The 16,936-nt window shown below is 55.3% G+C and overlaps 5 protein-coding genes across 5 annotated transcripts; 1 reads left to right on the top strand and 4 right to left on the bottom strand.

Moving 5' to 3' along the window:
• Window positions 1–1,425: 1,425 nt before the first annotated feature.
• On the bottom strand, window positions 1,426–2,994 carry GCG54_00007403 (uncharacterized protein; the record flags this gene model as incomplete). Its single annotated transcript, XM_045407384.1, has 1 exon — window positions 1,426–2,994. One exon carries the CDS (start codon window positions 2,992–2,994, stop codon window positions 1,426–1,428), a length of 1,569 nt encoding a protein of 522 aa, XP_045266829.1.
• Window positions 2,995–4,332: 1,338 nt separating this feature from the next.
• GCG54_00007402 (uncharacterized protein) lies at window positions 4,333–4,524 on the bottom strand (the record flags this gene model as incomplete). Its single annotated transcript, XM_045407383.1, has 1 exon — window positions 4,333–4,524. One exon carries the CDS (start codon window positions 4,522–4,524, stop codon window positions 4,333–4,335), a length of 192 nt encoding a protein of 63 aa, XP_045266828.1.
• A 2,730-nt stretch (window positions 4,525–7,254) lies between these two features.
• GCG54_00007400 (Aldehyde dehydrogenase) lies at window positions 7,255–8,864 on the bottom strand (the record flags this gene model as incomplete). The annotated part of the gene is made up of 2 exons (XM_045407381.1): window positions 7,255–8,629; window positions 8,764–8,864. 2 exons carry the CDS (start codon window positions 8,862–8,864, stop codon window positions 7,255–7,257), a joined length of 1,476 nt encoding a protein of 491 aa, XP_045266826.1.
• Window positions 7,945–8,643, top strand: GCG54_00007401 (Aldehyde dehydrogenase; the record flags this gene model as incomplete). The annotated part of the gene is made up of 1 exon (XM_045407382.1): window positions 7,945–8,643. A coding segment is annotated over one exon (699 nt), but the record flags the coding sequence as incomplete, so codon positions are not given.
• A 4,918-nt stretch (window positions 8,865–13,782) lies between the features above and the next one.
• Window positions 13,783–15,405, bottom strand: GCG54_00007399 (uncharacterized protein; the record flags this gene model as incomplete). The annotated part of the gene is made up of 1 exon (XM_045407380.1): window positions 13,783–15,405. The coding sequence occupies one exon, from the start codon at window positions 15,403–15,405 to the stop codon at window positions 13,783–13,785; it is 1,623 nt and encodes a 540-aa protein (XP_045266825.1).
• Between the last annotated feature and the right edge of the window lie 1,531 nt (window positions 15,406–16,936).

The following is a 16,936-nucleotide window of genomic DNA, read 5'->3' as shown; positions in this document are numbered from 1 at the left end:
GGCGGGGAATGGAGGGAGGGGTTGGTTTGTGTTGTCGTGTGCGTGTTACGGTCACGGCGCCGTGGGGGATGGGGTACGGCGCGGCGATCGGCGGTGGGGCGGGGACCGGGATCACGGCGCGGGAGTGGGAGTTGGGGATCCTTGGGGACGTGGACGACGTCAACGACATGGAACAGCGTGAGGCTCTTAGTTGTGGTGGTTTGGATGAAGCTGCATCAAGAATCGTGTCTTGACGCTGCTGGCCATTAGCGTGCTCGCGAGTGTCTGCTTGATCGATGAGAGACCGTGGGTGGCATGTCTTGGTCCTGTCTTTTGTCAGTGGGCGCGTGGAGGGGCTGGGTGTGTACGAGCAGTCGTCTCAAGAGCGAGACCAGCGGCATCAATTTGTACTCAGAGAGCGCTTCGTCCCGTCGGCAATTGAGCGTGGACAACAGTCTCGCATTGAAGCGTAATTGAGGAGTGGTGGCGGTCAGGTTCAAGAATCCGATCCTCGGCTTTGGACCTTAGAGCACGCTTCGCGAGTACCCTCTGCAGGTCTGGCACTGTCTTTGTTATACAGAGTGTCACTGTGACTTGAGCGGAAAGGAAACGTCGTTCAGTGATTGTAAGCTTAATCAGATCTATTAGATTTCGCAGAGCGTACGATGTTATACAATAAAGTAGTGGATCTAAGAGACTAGCTCAGATGAAGAGAATTTTGCAGCAAAGGCGGGCTCACATATGAGAGTAGATGACCTAAGTAGACTGTTTAGATCCACTTAAGTTCCTAAGTCGCTACTTACTATGAAATTTCTAGCTCTGAGTAGGCACCTCAGTAGACGGGCTCTATAGTGTGATCTGCTACTCACCAGGAAGTTCACGGTCCTTAAAGACGCAGCTCAGAGTAAGTAAAGCGTGGCTTGAGTCGCGATTCACGGCTGATTCCTCGTCGTCTGCCACCCATTTTTTCCCAACACCTCCGTACTGTGCCCGCCCGTCGTGCCCGCCCCATCTTGCATCTTCTCTACCTAGCTAAAGCATAACAGCAATACTTAGAAGTTTCTACTCATAGTAGATGGAGCCCACGCTCTACACACTGGAACTTCTCTTCGTAATTTTGTTCGGCAGCGTGCGACAGAGCGGCAGCTCGCCAAGTATCTATGGTCGGTAAACAGGCCACAGATGGCAATCAAGTCACGGATGGCAGTCAAGTCACGGATGGCAGTCAAGTCACGGATGGCAGTCAAGTTTTACTTTCATTAGCTACCTGCCCATCTATCCTCCACTGGCATTGTGTGCCGTCCTTCATTGAATACGCCATCAAGCGTGCTTTCGCGATCCCGTCGTGGGGATATCTCCTTAGTATGCCACTAGCATTGTGTGCCATCCTGCCTTGAGTACGCCATATCAAGCGTGCTTTCACGGTCCCGTTGTGGGGATATCTCTCTAGTATGACAGCCTTCCTGGCGCCAGGTGCCAATGCTGGTTGATACCGAGGGCCGCACACTCTTCGGCAGTAATAGAGGCTGGAAGTGGCTCTGAGGCCCCGTTGCCGCTATCGTCCGGGTCTGACGTATTCGGGTCGTTGATAGAAGTGTCAACCAGCATCATGGAATCGGCCTCGCGATCAGGAGAATGATTGTCCCGCAATCGTCTCAACTCCTCTGATCTTCGCATTTGCTGAGAAATTTTCTCGTTACTCTGGCGGAGTGACTCTTCGAGTTCGGTTATCGAGCTGGCCTGCTCATTCAGCTGCTGTTGTAAAAGCTTTGTCTCATTCAGCTGCTGTTGTAAAAGCTCATCCTTTTCCTTCAACTGCTGTTTGAGAAGCTTCGTCTCATTCAGCTGCTGTTGAAGTGCCTCGTCTTTTTGACGCAGAATGTTTTCTGCGTCCTCTGAGTTGACGCTGGCCCCTGCCGTGTCGGTCTGCTCTTGGTCGGTCTGCTGCTGGTCGCCCAAACGCTTGTTGCGATTCTTGGTCTTTGCCTTGTGGCGGCGGACGGCGATGAGGGCTCGCTCAATGTACATGGTGAGCGCTGATGGGCCCAGAGGCGGGTTGTCTGTAGAAGAGTTGTACATGTGCTCCTTTATGAGCTCTGTTGGCAGGAAGGAGGGTATCCCCATGTACGCCGTTGCATCCAATGCCTTTTGGACGGACTCGAGATCATATCGAGAAATGGTGTAAACGCTGACGGGGCCATTCTTATCGGTAGTGTCCACGCGGGCCTCGACTTCGACAATTTCCTCCAGGGCCGTCAGGAAGAGCGAAAAGATCGATGGCGTGCGCTGCTGCTTGAGACGCTTTCGCACCTGTTTATGCAGGTTGTAAATAGGCAGATTCTGGCCCTTGGTTTCCTTAATGACCTCCTCAAAGATCTTGAAGAATGGGTCCTCGTTTGGTCGGACAAGCTTCCATGAGCGCAGGTCGCGGCTCCTCAGTATTGAAGTGTATTGCAGCGCGATGGCGAGGAGTCTGGGATCTCTCCCCCACAGAGGGTGCGGGATCAGATGGTACAGGGTCAAGCTGAATTTCGGAGCCCATTTGTCCCGGATCTTGCTAATGTTCTCGCCGTATACGAGGTCGTACTTTTCAGAGATGAGCTCAAACGGCGTGATACCGAAGAATCTGAGTGCCTGTCGGAATGCCTTGCCAATGTCGGCATCCTTGTAGCCGATGAGATCTGACCGATATGGGTCTGCTTGCCAGCTGCTTTGGAGCGCAGTTTCATCGTCTGCCGACCAGTCTTGATCGTACTCCGTCTCTGGTAAAGTTCGTGGCAATAGCACTTCGAGGTCTGGTTTCGACAGTCTGCCGACGGCTTTTGCGTTGATGGTCCCGGTGGTATGGAATACGGTGTACTCATACTCTACCCAAGCGGACTTGTCCTTGCCCTTGCAGACGTGTTCTGCGTCCTCTTCGTCTGCCTTAGCTTTCGCTTTGCGAGACTTTTTGGCATTTGTGGGGTCGCCATCGTGGCTTGATGGGCGCTTTTGGTGTGATGAAGTTAGATCCATCTTAGGTTGGTTTGGGTGTGGGAGGGTTGTGCGTGAGAAAAGTTGCGCGGGTGTGCCGGCCAAAGGGGGAGACGAAAAAAGCGAGTATTTTTCGCGGGGGGATGGTAGATTCTGAGGCAGTAGTAGGCAGGAATGGGAAGGCACTCCCGCTCGAAGTGGGAGGTGCCTTCCTGGCAAAGGGGCCTCACCTTAGAATCTCAAGTCCACGGCCCACACTCGCACACTTTGCCAGGAGGTTGCCTACCTTTCCTGTGTTAGTGAGAGCGACTGTTTTGTTAGAGGTTACGCTACTATTGGGATGTTTTCTATCTTCTCTATCGTCGTCCTTAACCTTGTCGATATCGTCGTCCTCGTCCTCGTCCTCGTCGTCGTCCTCGTCGTCGTCCTCGTCGTCGTCCTCGTCGTCGTCGTCGTCCTCGTCGTCGTCCTCGTCGTCGTCCTCGTCGTCGTCCTCGTCCTCGTCGTTGTACTCTTCGTTGTACTCGTTGTCCTCGTCGTCCTCAATCGGTGGATGGTAAACATCCAACATCGAGCAGACAAAATAGATAGACATAGACAAATCAGGCGGGCTATTTAATGGGCCCACGAACTGCCGCTTCTATATCCAGGCGCTGGGTGATCTATTTCTCTGTCAAGTTCCGCGCCTAGTCATGACCAACTGGGAGAACTTTGTTCTGAGGACAGAAGGAATGGGCGTGGAAATTGATTAGCAAGGTCTGAGTACGAGAGTATCATGACTTTGATTACACACTTGGCCGCCTGCTTCTGACACGGTTCATGGTGGGTAAGAAACGACAGCATATCGCATTTCAGGTACATTTTCACTTGCGTAGTTCATTAATGACCAGATGAGTTATTCGGATTTGGTCTACGACTGTACACCTTTCCATCTGCATTATTTGACCGCTATTGACACCTCCGTGCCATGCATCCATCAAATCGAGCTACCTATTATGACTGATAAAAGGTCAGGAGCTTCTTGCCATTGTGTACACAGAATAGTAATGGAAGACATTTTTGATCTTTCGAGCCTTTATGGACTTGACATTCCTTATCTTTGGTGCTTCCAGCTTCCTGGCCTGCTTCGCATTTGAGGGTTGTATTGAAACAGTAGACTTCCCCTGATTCTGCGTACTCAAGGAACGTTTTTTTGAAATTGTCTGAAACCTTCGGCTAATGTCTCAAAAAATCTCTGAAAGGAGTTAAACTAACCCATTATGGAGCTCTCTTCCAAATCTCTGGCCTTCGCAATGGCTTCAACTCTCCCGTTGACATGGACCTCTGTATGTGTCGACTTTGCAATGCTCAGTACGGATGAGGCATTGCCGACGTCCTCGCTCATCTTCGTGACGGTTTGAGCTTAGTTGTGCGTCTGTCGACCTTCTTATCGATCTCGCTGTTGGACTTTGTTGGGGTTACGTTGTCCAAGGCGGTCTCCACGGTATGCACTGCGGCGATTTTGTCGACCTTCTTCGTGATTAGTTCAATGGCTTTAGCCATAGTGTTCAAGTCTTTGATCTCGCCGTTCATGGTCCCATAGGTCCCTGACACTAGCAATACCGCTTCGAGTATCTCGATGGCATCGTCCCTGGTAATCTTGATGTCCTCATTGATGATCTCGGCGGCGATTGTCTGCTCGCCGTTGCAGTCTTGGGCATTTCGACAATTGCTTATCTCTCTCAGCCATGGAACCGGCTAAATGCCCAGCTACTCTCTCATGTTGGGCGGCAATTGTGTCCTGGATCACTTTGAAGACGGGAGACGTGTCCTAGTCAATTCTTTACCTGTCAGCTACAGAGCGAGGCCTTTTTGGCTAGTCCAGTCTGCCTCCTTACGAGTGCATGCAGACGCACCGAGGTTTTTTTTTTTTTTTTTAAATTGGTGTCGACATCCGCAATCACTGATGAAGCATGACGCCACATGGTAGGGAAAGGGGAAAAGCTCAATTTGACGACGCAGGAAACCTATGTTTGCACCCATTTCATGACCTGCTGCATCAACATGAAGCAGGGGTGTGGATCCGGGAAGAACGCCATGGTCATTCCTTTATAGCTTCCAGTGAGAGCTAGCAGCCATCTGGGGGTGTTGGCAGTCGTGTGGACAAAGCCAAGAGGCCAGCTGCTGTTGACTTGAATTCCCTCTGATTTGAGCGATGGAGAGCTCCCTCAGCATCAGGACTCAACAAGTACTGCGTGATACTACAAAACTATACAGCAGCAGGTTTACAGATTGATATGTCTATTTAGCCCTGGCCGGGTGATCGAAAACTCTTACAAATAGGAAGCTCTTCTCATTCCGGTCTTCTGACAGGACAATTCTGTTATATAACAGACCGTTCCTTCCCCGGTAAAAGAGACGGACATACCGCCGTTATTCACGGTACCGTGACAGACGTTGGGAACATCGGAGCCGCGTCGGCTCGGCCTGGCAGCCGCCCAAAGTATCGGGGCCCTGCGACATGGGTCAGGGCTGGATCTCGACAGCAAACGGCTTTGCGACGTCGGCCGCGTGTGATCGTCATGTAACAAGAGCCTCAGATATTGATACATTATCAGACTCACTGTGTCACTGGAAAGTCAGCAACTGGAAATTAGGACTCAGCCGCTGTAGGCAAAGATAATAGGGGCTCCTGGTCGTGAAGTTAATCAGGGGTTCCGTGCTCTTGGATACGTCTCTACAGCCGAGATTGAGAAGGGACGTGCTGTCAGATACTCGATCTACTAGTTCTAGATGGACCATTACAAAACAGAGCGATGCTCCGAAACTCATCTGTCATGGAGAATGAGGTTTCCGAGTCATAGAAATGCTGCTCCTGAAGAGACCGTGTTGAACCCAACAAGTCGTGATCTCTGGACATCAGTCTTCCAAACAACTGATCGGAAAGCGATCGGAGCCGACATGCCAGACTCGGTGCTATTACACCTCTCTCTCAACTGCCGCCAGGCCACTGGTCCGGGCTCAGAGGCTATACAGAATGGCGCGACTTGTAGTGTAGAGCTTACCCAGCCCGTTCATGATTCACGATCCCTCCCCGTATCAGCCTCCCACCAAGCAACCTTCTTCTTCTCAGACAACACATCTGACCCTCCCTGGCCTACGGCTGATCTTACAAAAGTCACGGCGAATTCTTCTCTCCCCGCAAAGTCTCACCATCGGCAGTTGTGAGGTCTCCCCCCGGATTTCTGCCTCCCCCCCCCCCCCCCGGGCAAAANCCCCCCCCCCCCCCCCCCTGGGCAGAATCCGACGCGGGAAGGATGGAAAACATGTACGCTGGCTGCAAAGAGGGCAGGCGGGGTAGCCCGAGCCGACGGGTCTGTCGCCACGATGGCACGATATCGACCAAACAAGCTCGACACGACCCGATCAGAGCCCCCAGTACGAGCACAGTGGCAGAAATCCGGTGAATCTGACTGACCGGCTCCATCGGCCAGATATCGGTCGACTTCAGCCTCATATAGGTAGCCACACCCCCTTTCCCGGCCACATCCCCGGACTGTGTGTCTGTAGGTTTGCAAAGAGGAACCGAAGCGAACCGGTCGTCAAGTGTCTGCCCATGCTTCACACAATCAAAACAATTCTGCCAGTTCCCCCTCTGAAAATCGATGACAACTCGACACAATAACAGAGAGAAGCAAAGCCAGCAGACACTTATTCCGAAATACGTGATTTGATAGCACTGCCCCCCGCGCTCGGGATACCAAGACGATAATTGGCTCACTGTCTGGTTCGCATCTCCCCCTCCCCACCAACCCGTCCTGAGTTCATCGTCCCAAGCGTTTGTCTTTCTCACGTCCCGCTATGCTGTCAATGTGGCGGGGCCTCGAGGTCGGACGAGAAGCAGAGAAGATTGGGAAATTGTCAGCCAAATCGGACGATCCCGAACCGGCAAAGCAGAAAAGCCCGAAAGTGCGAAAGAAACGAACAAATCCCATGTTGAATGCGAAATCCAAATCAGCCACCGTTCTTGTAACTTTGCCATTTTCCGTCTCCGTTGTCTACCGTGACGCAGGGCCTAATCTCATGTCAATTTCCCATCGTAAGTTCATGACCTCGTCTTTCCCATCACCGTTCATGTCACAGGTTCCCTATCGCCGTGAATTTCGACGCATAATGACCGTCATGTACGCCATCGTCCCTATTGCTGGTCCTCTCAATCACATCAACCTGTCGCGCTCGGAAACGCACAGACACTCGCAACATTCTCGTCATCGTCCGACAACTCCAACCTACCGATTCCTCTGATGGGCGGCGCATCCCACATCACCTCCCCGTCAGGTTTACATGCACAGCCTTCACATTGCAGTACCCCACCAGCCCGGCCTCCCCAAGCTCGCGCCCGATGCCGCTCTGCTTCACGCCCCCAAAGGGCACGCGGAAGTCCGAGTCGTTGCTGCTGTTGATCCACACCATGCCCGCCTCGACGTCCCGCGCGATGCGGTGCGCCCGCGCCAGATCCTTCGTGAAGACCGCCGCGCCAAGTCCGTATGTCGTATCGTTTGCCATCTTCAACGCCTCCTCCTCGCTGCCGAACTTGACTACCGCGGCACACGGCCCAAAGATCTCCTCCTGATAGACCGTCATCGAGGTCTTGACGTCGGTGAAGACCGTCGGTTGGACGAAGAAGCCCTTGCCCGATGCCTGCGGCGCTGGCTCTCCTCCCATGGCGACCGTGGCGCCTTCGTCTCTGGCCGTCTGGACGTATCCCAGTATTCTCTCGTACTGCGCCCTCGTAATCTGCGGGCCCTGGAAGGTAGCTTCATCAAAGGGATCCCCGACAACAGATATGTCACGCACGGTTGACGTAAACTTGTCGATGAACGCCTCGTAGATGGCCTCGTGCACGAGAATGCGTGATGTGGCGGTGCAGACTTGCCCCTGGTTGCTCATGATCCCCTCGTGAGACCACCGGGCGGCTTGGTCGAGGTCAGCGTCGTCAAAGACGAGTGACGGGGACTTGCCGCCGGTCTCGAGGGTGACGTTCTTCAAGCCACCGGCAGCAAGCTTCATAATCTCCCTGCCTGTAGCTGTACTTCCTGTGAACGCGACCTTGTCAACGCCGGGATGGCCGGCCAGGGCGGCTCCGGCGTCACGCCCGTACCCGTTGATGATGTTGACCACTCCTGGCGGGAACCCCGCCTCTCGGACCAGCTGCGCGACATACAGCATCGACAAGGGCGTCTGCTCCGCCAGCTTCAGCACGACCGTGTTCCCGCAAGCAAGCGCAGGACCCAGCTTCCAGGCCGCCATGTCGAGGGGGTAGTTCCAGGGGATAATCTGCCCGCAGACCCCCAACGGCTCCTTGATGGTGTAAGCCAGCTTATCCGGGCCGACGTCCATCGTCTGGCCGTGGAGCTTGTCGGCCCAGCCTGCGTAGTACCTCAGCACCTCGGAAAAGTGCGGGACATCGACGTCGCGGCAGACAGAGTACGGCTTCCCGTTGTCGAGCGTCTCGATGGTGGCCAGGGTCTCCAGGTTCGCATCAACCAGGTCGGCCAGCTTCATCATCATGTAGCCGCGTTCCGTCCCCGAAATGCGTTTCCACGAGGGATGATCAAAAGCAGCCCTCGCCGCTGCGACAGCCTTGTCGACATCCTCGGCCGAGGCAGCGTGCACCTTGCAGATCTGTTCCTCATTGCTGCGCCGACATGATCAGCACGGAAAACCGGACATGCGGGCAGTCTGCGACTCACCAAGGATTGACAGTGCTCAGCAGGCTCCCGTCGGCACTCTCGACGAACTCATTCCCGATGAAGAGCCCTGTAGGCTGACTCCAGGACCGCCCGTTCGGAGCCGAAATGTCCGCCGCCGACGGTGTGCTCGTCCGCGACGTCGAGAACGAGGCTGGAAGGGGTCGCTGGGTACACGGCCATGGTGCCGCTCCAAGCGGCCGACGCCGACGGCACGGTGCGTGGGATACCCCGGAAAAGCTAGCAGTCCTGGACAGGGCCAGACGACGGGCCAAGCCGGAAACCACGGAGCGCGTGATCGCGGACATGGTTTTCGTCGCGAGAACGAGAGGGGGAGGCAGCCTTGCAAGGGGGGCGGTAAGGCACAGCGAAGCGGCGAGATACTCAAGCCGGTGAGGTCATCCCGTGGCTGCCGAATTTTGTGTAATTATTGTCTTCTCTGTGAGGTATGATGTGGCAGCATGCAGCTCGAGACTCGAGATTGGTAGGCTGCATGCGGGGAAATCTGGTGGTGCGGCCACTCGCCCAAAAAAAGGGGGCCGCCCAGATTCCCGAGGCCGATCGTACCTGATATCAGCCCCTCTTTTTCTCTAAGTGATGGGTCTCCACTCGCCGCGGCTCCGGGAATCTCGTTGGTCGGGTTTCGGTTCGGTGAACAGCTTGTCAATGTGCAGTGCCGAGATGCTGCAGCGATGTGTGCTCCCGGCGGGTCACAGAAACGACAAAAAAAAAGATGGAAAACGCAAGGCTTATCGAAGGGGGCGTCGGAGAAGCAAGGAGGGCGTGTGTTTTCCGTTGTCCAGGCTGCCCAAAAAAGCAAGAAACAGACAGGAGAGACAGGCAGGCGACCCCCCGAACAGGACACTTCGGAACAGGTACAAGCAGAGGGACGTGCTTCACTCTGGACGATGTACCTCTACCTCCCGCCCTCGACGAGGAATAGCGAACGCGACCGGGCCCGTGATCTTGTTCTCCCTCCTTCTCGTCCGAGCCGCAGCTGCAGAAAGGGCAAACAACGACAACGAGGCATGCAACACAGCAAAGCAAGCACGCAAGGTGGCCAAGGTAAGGCAAGGTAGGCAGGTCATGTAAGCCAAGCCAAGCCGAGGCCAAGGCAGATGGATAATGTCTAAACATGAAGATTCTCCCTCTCCCCACCGTCGCTTTAGCTCCCCGAGCCGATGGACCGACGACCATGCTTAATCATTTGGCGCGCAAATCATCTGCCACCCGAAGACAGGATTCCACTGCAACATTTCGCTGTCGTCAAGTGCCGGAACGCCAAGCCCTGAGGCTTGAAATGTCTTGTCGTCAGTGGACCTGGTGTTTTTCAATTCTCTTTACCTTTTTTCTACCTTCTTCTCCAAAGCTGTCAAACCTCCAAACACACACAAACACAACCACCAACACCCCCGCCAGAAAAGAAACCGAGTCTGCCTCGGCTTTTCGCGTGCACCGTCTCGTCACTCGTCCGTCGGTTTCGCTCATTTCAGCCTTGTCTAATCTTCTACACTCCCCCAAATCAACGTTTTCCAATCGCATTCAACCAAAAATGACTACTTGCTCGGCGCCAGCAGCCGACTATCATATCAAATCTTTTTCGCAATGCCGTCCTGGTCTTTTCTCTCCTTCTCTCATTGACAAGGGCCAAGAAAGTCAACCGACAGGCACGCGCGCTAACAATAGCATATAACATCCGACTCTGAAAACTCAATTAATTGCAAATCAGCACCCAAGTGCAAGCAAGCCTCCTTTATGTCAAACGAGGCGCCTGGTTCGTCGAACCTCGAACCTCTTTTCCTTTCGCTGAACACCCCCCTCCCTCTGCCTCCCCTCCCCCCTGACCGGACTCTGCTCGTCTTCTCCCCGTCGAAGCGCGAACCAAAGATGGTGCAACACCAGTTAGTCCGTGGACACTGACAAGACAATGGGCAGAAAAAGCTTCCAGAAGCGTGCGTTCTTGCGCGCGAATGGCGTTCGAGGAAGAAGGAAGTCTGGGAGACACTTGGAGCTACTCAAATCAGACTAGAGGCGGGGCCCGGGCATAAAAACGACGAAAAACACGGACAAGTTCCCATACAGACAAGATGAAAATGTCAACGTCGCCGGGGACGCAAGGGGAGTCGTTGGGGCTCGGAGGCGGACCGCCCGCGCCCCCTGTCGGGAAGCTCTCCCGCGCTGCCTTTCTGTCTGTTCACCCGCTAGTCCAACGAGGATGCGTGCGTCAAGGTATGAGGTGCAGCATGTAATGCGGTGCCGTACAGCGTACAGCCGCACCGTTTTAGGTTGTGTCGCTCGGGAGTTGACTTGCCTCCCGATTTCGACAACGAGAGGCAGGAAGAAGCAGAAACTAACCCACACACTTGACCAAGATCTCGAGGGCTGCCTCCCGATTTAGCCAGACACACTGATCCCCTGTTGTTCTCGATACGGAGCCCAATGTTGTGCGTATGCATATCAGAACTGCACCATAGCTGCTTAATTGCTCGGTCTAATGCCACGCACCCCTCTGTCTCTCTCTCCTCTGGATGCCTCCGCGGCCCCGCGCCTCGGCGGACATCACACTCTCACACACATGAAAGCCAACGGCGGCACATGTGGATGTCTCCCGGTGGATGATGGCACACACACACATACCGTTGACGCTGGACAGCAGCGATGGTTGGCTCGGACGGACTTGGAGGTTGAAAGTCAACCGCCAACGCTACCGCCAGTCGACGGATACCTACCGCAGTGAGCCATCTCGAATGTGGGGGCCGCCCGAGTGCCGCGCTGTGTGGCCCCGCCGTCCCCCCCCGTTTGCCGTTTCCCGCGTCCCCGTTTCCCGTCTCTCGTCTCCTCCCATGGCCCCCGTTCCTGTTCCTGTGCCTGTTCCTGTTCATGTTCCCCAATCTTTGCCGCTTCTCTCCACAGGGACACTCCCTTCTGACATTGACGATATCTGTCAACACACCAACCTAGCACACTACTGACATGCACTTACATGCCTCGATGCATCCGAGAGACCCTGAATCCGGTGGAGCAAATAACCCAAATCAAAAAAAAGAGTGACACGGGTAAACGACCTGTGCCTCTTACCACCACCACCAACACACCGGCAAATCGGTACGTATCTTTGGCTCGGTGAGGTCATTTCCTGATTGGGCATCCGACGACCCAAGCCATCATCTGCCCGCTGCGCCGCGCATTTCAGCAAAAAAGAATCGAAGCAGAAAGGAACATCCAACTGCAACGAGCCGAGTCAAGCCGCTCAGGCCGCTGGACGAGCAATGTATCCATCCGCAAGCCCCAATTACAGACGCATTGCAGAATAAGAAAGAATAATTACAGAAAAAAAAGGGTGAACTGACTGACCCGTTCGGCTTGGCGTCGTTTGGCTCTATTATATCCCGCACCACACACACACCCCTTTGGAAGATCAGAATCACGAACGTTGTCCATGCCACTCACTCACTCACCTTTCGGCTTCTCTTGGATGTCTACCCCCACCCCCTGCCCACTCCCGATTCTTACCCTCCTTCTGCTTTAGGCCAGGCCATCTTGGGAACGACAATCGAACATCCCACGGAAGTAGCAAGGAACCCGGAAGAACACAGTCAACATCCCACGCAGAAAAGTCACACTAGAGAGGGCACAGTCGACATCCCGCGTAAAAAGAAATCCCATCAAAAATGGCAGAGTAAGAATATCCCTCGCCTGGCGCGATAAGCAGACGTCAAAGATGCGTTGGCACGCGATATGTGCCTCTCTTACTCTCCCCCAAAGAGTCAGTTAGTTAGTTTAGTTCACGTTTAGCTGCCGGCAAGGGGTGGACTCCCCTCCTCAATCCTAGAAGTGGTGCGTGACGTGGCTGGCTGGTTGGCCCCCCCCTCATTACATTACGACAACAACAACTCCTCGCAACTCTGTCAGAAACCTCAAGGAAACATGCAAAAGGCAGTTGCGATCCCACCAATTCCGCCCTGTCAGCTGGCCTAGGGTAAACGCTAGGAACACATTCGGATGCTTGGGGTTTGCCTTATCTGGCTGAAGGGAAGGGGGTGTGCACGGTAGAGTACCTCACCTCAGAAGGGGGGGCGACCGACAGACCGGTCGATCAGCCAGCCCAGCGCCTCCGATGATGGATGGATGACTTGCATTGTGGCATAAGCTGACTTGCCCACACACCGGGCTGCGCTGTGCCTTCACCACAACCAACCCCCGACACGGGCATCTTCCCAGTCTATCCCTCTCTTTGCGGTCCCTGATCGAGCTGGACTAACAACACCCCTCTCTCGCCTCACTGTTGCCTTTTCCAAACCAAACTGCCAAGTCACGATCCCCCCACGCCATTGGGCCCAGCAGAAGGAGGGCTGCGCCATCGTCTTCCTCGTCATCGGTTTCCAGCAAGGCAAAAGCCGGGATTGAGGGACTTTGTCAAGTTGAACATGAAGCTGTTGTTGCTTTTTTCTAACACGCGGCTGTCTAGTACTGTTTGAACCTAGCACAGGTAATGCCAGCCCACGCCCGAGGGCATCCATCCACCCGCCGGTCTCTGTCCTCGCTCGCCAAGACCCTTTGCTCAAACAGATGTGATAAACACATAGTATACAGATTCCACCACAATCAAATAGGTATCCGCCAGCAACGGCGTAGGGCAATACAAGAGAAACAGTTAGCCAATGCTTCGTCTCGGGCGCCCTGAAAGACAATTCTGAAAACACCAACTTGGACCGCCCTTGAAGGCTTTGTCCTTTTTTTTTACACATAATGCCGGGAACACATGAATAATCTTCTGGACCAAGTCCTGCTCTGTTTTTCTTTTTCTGTCCTGATCCTGATGGTGGAGATATCCCTTCTCTTTCCTCCCAAAAATGGCCAACTCCGGTAACAACCAACAAAACGTCCGCGTCGGTCGCCCAACTATGCGAGTCTTTGTGTGAAAAAGTCCCTGAACCCCAAAACAAGTGTTCCATTTTGAAGCCGCCTCTCCTATTATAAATCTGTAGCCATACGATTCGAACGGGGAAGCAGCGAAACGAAGTGGGTATAAAGTAAACGAGTGTCGAAAATGTCAAATAACCTCTGGCTCATTGAAGGCCGTATTCTGTCGTATTGGTTCTCACCGCTGGCCCTGGTCATGCGGATGGTGTCCGTGGTGAGGCGGAGGGCCAGGGGGTCTGCTGGCGAACCCCGTCTCGTGGGGGACGCGGGTGTAGCTGGGGTACATCGGACCGCCGGGGGTTTGAACCATTCCCGGCTCTGACCCGGGAGCTCCGAAGGGCCCTTCCATAGCTCGGAGAGGAGGCAGTCTCTCGCCACCGGGGGCCGTCGAAGGTGGGCGCTGCATCATGCCGTACGCTCCAGCCTGCATCGGAGGCAGGTTGCCCGGTTGGGGAACCGGCGTGCCGTACGACGGGACCGAGAACTCGGGCGTCGGCGCAGAGTCGGTCCTCCGTCGTCGTGCCGGTCTCTCCACAGACGACTCGCTTGACGCGTAGCCCTGCTGGGGGTGAGAGAGGATGGGTGCCTGCGCCATTGGGCTGGTCTCTGCCATCGAACCACCACTCCGTGAAGACGTCGGGCTGGGTGGCCCGTTCGCCATGTCACTGAGTGGTGTGCGCAGGACCACCTCACGCAACCGGTTCCGCTCATCCCTGTAAAAGTCTCTCTCCTGAGTCAAGTCCCGCAGGCGAGACTCCAACTCCCGGTTCCTCTGCTCCAGCTTGTTCATGGTGGCGATCTGCTCTGCGTCTCTTTCCTTCTTCCGTTGCCTAAACCGCGCGGACGCGCCGGCGTTGCGTTGCCGCTTCTCGTCCGCCTGCTTCGATGCTTGGTGAACGTCGACGGGCACCACCATCCCGCTGTCCCCTCCAATCCTGAACATTATCCCGCCCTCCATCACCGCCTTTGCAGATTCGGACCGCAGGCTCTGGTACAAGGCCGTTCCGCTCCCAGGGGCCGACCACACGGGGCCGGGGGGAGAGACTTGTGGCGGGTAGTTGGGCCCGGAAGGCATCATGCCTTGCTGGCCCTGGTATTCCGGTCCTCTGGGATCTCGTGCCATCGGAGGCAGCTGAGGCCTATCAGCATGCGGTAGCTGTCCAACCATTGGCTGGGACATGGATCGGGGGGGCGTCGTCAACGGTCCCATGGTCGAAGGTGGAGGACCGAGGGATGGCGGGCCGGAGAACGGGAGACCGGGCGGCGGACGACTTGGCTCCTCCTCGTAAGGACGTTTCGCTCGCGGCGCCGAAGGAGGTAGGAAGGGGGTTTGCTGGCCCTCGTGACCCTTGATGCTTCCCTGACCGACGCTGGCTGCTCGTGTTTCCCTGGGGCTGAGAACTTGCCTGCCCATCGTCGGAAAGGGGAAGCCGCCCTTTGGCGAGCTCTCCGAGGGAGTGTACCCAAGAGGTGTCGTGGCTGGGTGCCCAGCTGGGGTTACTGGTTGTGATCCCGGGGGACCAGGAAACGAGTATGGTCGATCCGAAGTGCTGTAGTGTCTCGGGGGCATGCCGTAGGGCGAGCCCTGGGGCTCGGCACTCCGAGGTTGCGACGTCTCCCCCTGGTACCCTTCTGCGTGTGCCTCGGAGGGGTTGATCAAGCCTCTGATGCCCAACGACGACCGTGGAGCGTACGGATCCCTAGCAACATCTTGTTGTCCTGGAAGAGAGCTTTGTTGGAAAGGGCGAGGGGGTGACTGCGATGGAGGCCGAGATGTAGGTGCAGGTCCCCTCTGTGACATCGAGACCTGGTCCCCTTCGCACTCCTGGCCTTGAGGGCCCGAACATTGACCGCCCTGACCAGTGCTTGAAGCGGAGGAGTGATCCTGATTCGGGTGGGAGGCTGGGTGTTCGGATGTGTGCCCGTTGTCGAAACCAGTCTGTCGAGACGCAGTTGACGGATCTGAGTGTGCGTAATCGCTCTCCTTAGCCTCTCGGCTTCGTTGAGGATGTTGTACAAAAGGCCGGGCAACTGCTGAGACCGCCAGTTTGTCGACTGGGGGTGGGACTAACTGGGTCGAAGCCAACAGTCCCAATTTGCTAGAAGTCGGTCGTAGAAGCAGAAAAGATGAGGAGGCTCCGGCAACGGCTGGGAGGGCCGTCGATGATGTTTGACCCCTGACCTTGGACAGTAACAATGGGTGGCTGCAAGAGTTGTCGAAGGGTGATTGGTTGATTAGCGTAGCTAGCGTCTAAGCCGTGTGCTATCAAGATGTCGTGATAGTCCCTTGGGGATGATGGAGGGAACGTTGACGAGTTGATGAAAGTCCTCCTGCGGAAGAGGTTGATGGAGGGTAGTTAAGGATGCCCGAGGTGGCCACCAAGATGTATGTCGGGGGCTGGCGGTACTGACGGGTCAGGATTAGATGCGGTGAAAGGTGGGATGCAGCTGAGCGGACCACTCATGACTCTGGGAACGAATCCCAGACTATGAATGGCCAAGGGGATCTTACGCACTGTTTATGGCCGGATCTACCTACCAGCGTGGACAGCCGGGCGAGGTGATGGCGTCTTGTAAGCGAAGCTGGTGGATGTTGCTGCGTCGAGGAACTGGCCCCCAAGCTCCGTTCTTTCGAAGAGAGAGAGAGGCGGTGATGATGTCGGGTTGTTGGGGTTGCGTGTTTAAAGTAGCAAAGCTTGGATTGTGTTTCCCAGAGACAGTTGACTCGAAACCTTGACACGACGGGTTGGCCGGCGGCGGTATCGGTAGGAATAAGAAAGTAAGATCGAAGGGAATCGTCAGGAAGTTCGCAGGTCTATTGCTCCAATGTAACCGTAGTTCATTACACGACACAGGCGACGACTAGACAAGGTCGGGAGGAGCCAGGTCTATTTGATTTTTTTCTGTCCAGCCCTAGCGTAGTTCTCCCATGGCGGCATAGCGTTCTTATCGAGCCCTGGCAACTTGCCGGGGAGCTTAAGGTGCATGGGGGTGTGGTGGTGGAGGAGGATGAACGGCGACATGGATACGGATACCTGGTGAAGCTGCAGCAGCTTGTTGGGTTGCGGTGGACGTGTGCTGGCCGGGGTGCATGTTCCCAGGAAAACACCGGGGGGTCGCCCCATTCTCGGCGCCATAGGGTGCTCAGACATTGACAGGGCTTAGTCGACCGGTGGCTCTTCGTTCGGGACCAGAGACAAGTAGCGGTACAAGTCCCCTTCTGACGCGACCGTACCTCTGTACAGGTGTCTTGCTGGCTGTGTGTCTGTCTGCTGTCTGTCTGCCTGCAGACTGTCTGCTTCTGCGTCCCCGTCGTCTGCAGTCTGCATCTG

This window comes from Colletotrichum gloeosporioides (genome assembly GCF_011800055.1).
Source record: "Colletotrichum gloeosporioides strain Lc1 chromosome Unknown consensus_27, whole genome shotgun sequence".
NCBI lineage: Eukaryota > Fungi > Ascomycota > Sordariomycetes > Glomerellales > Glomerellaceae > Colletotrichum > Colletotrichum gloeosporioides.
This window is presented reverse-complemented; position numbering and strand designations above follow the sequence as displayed.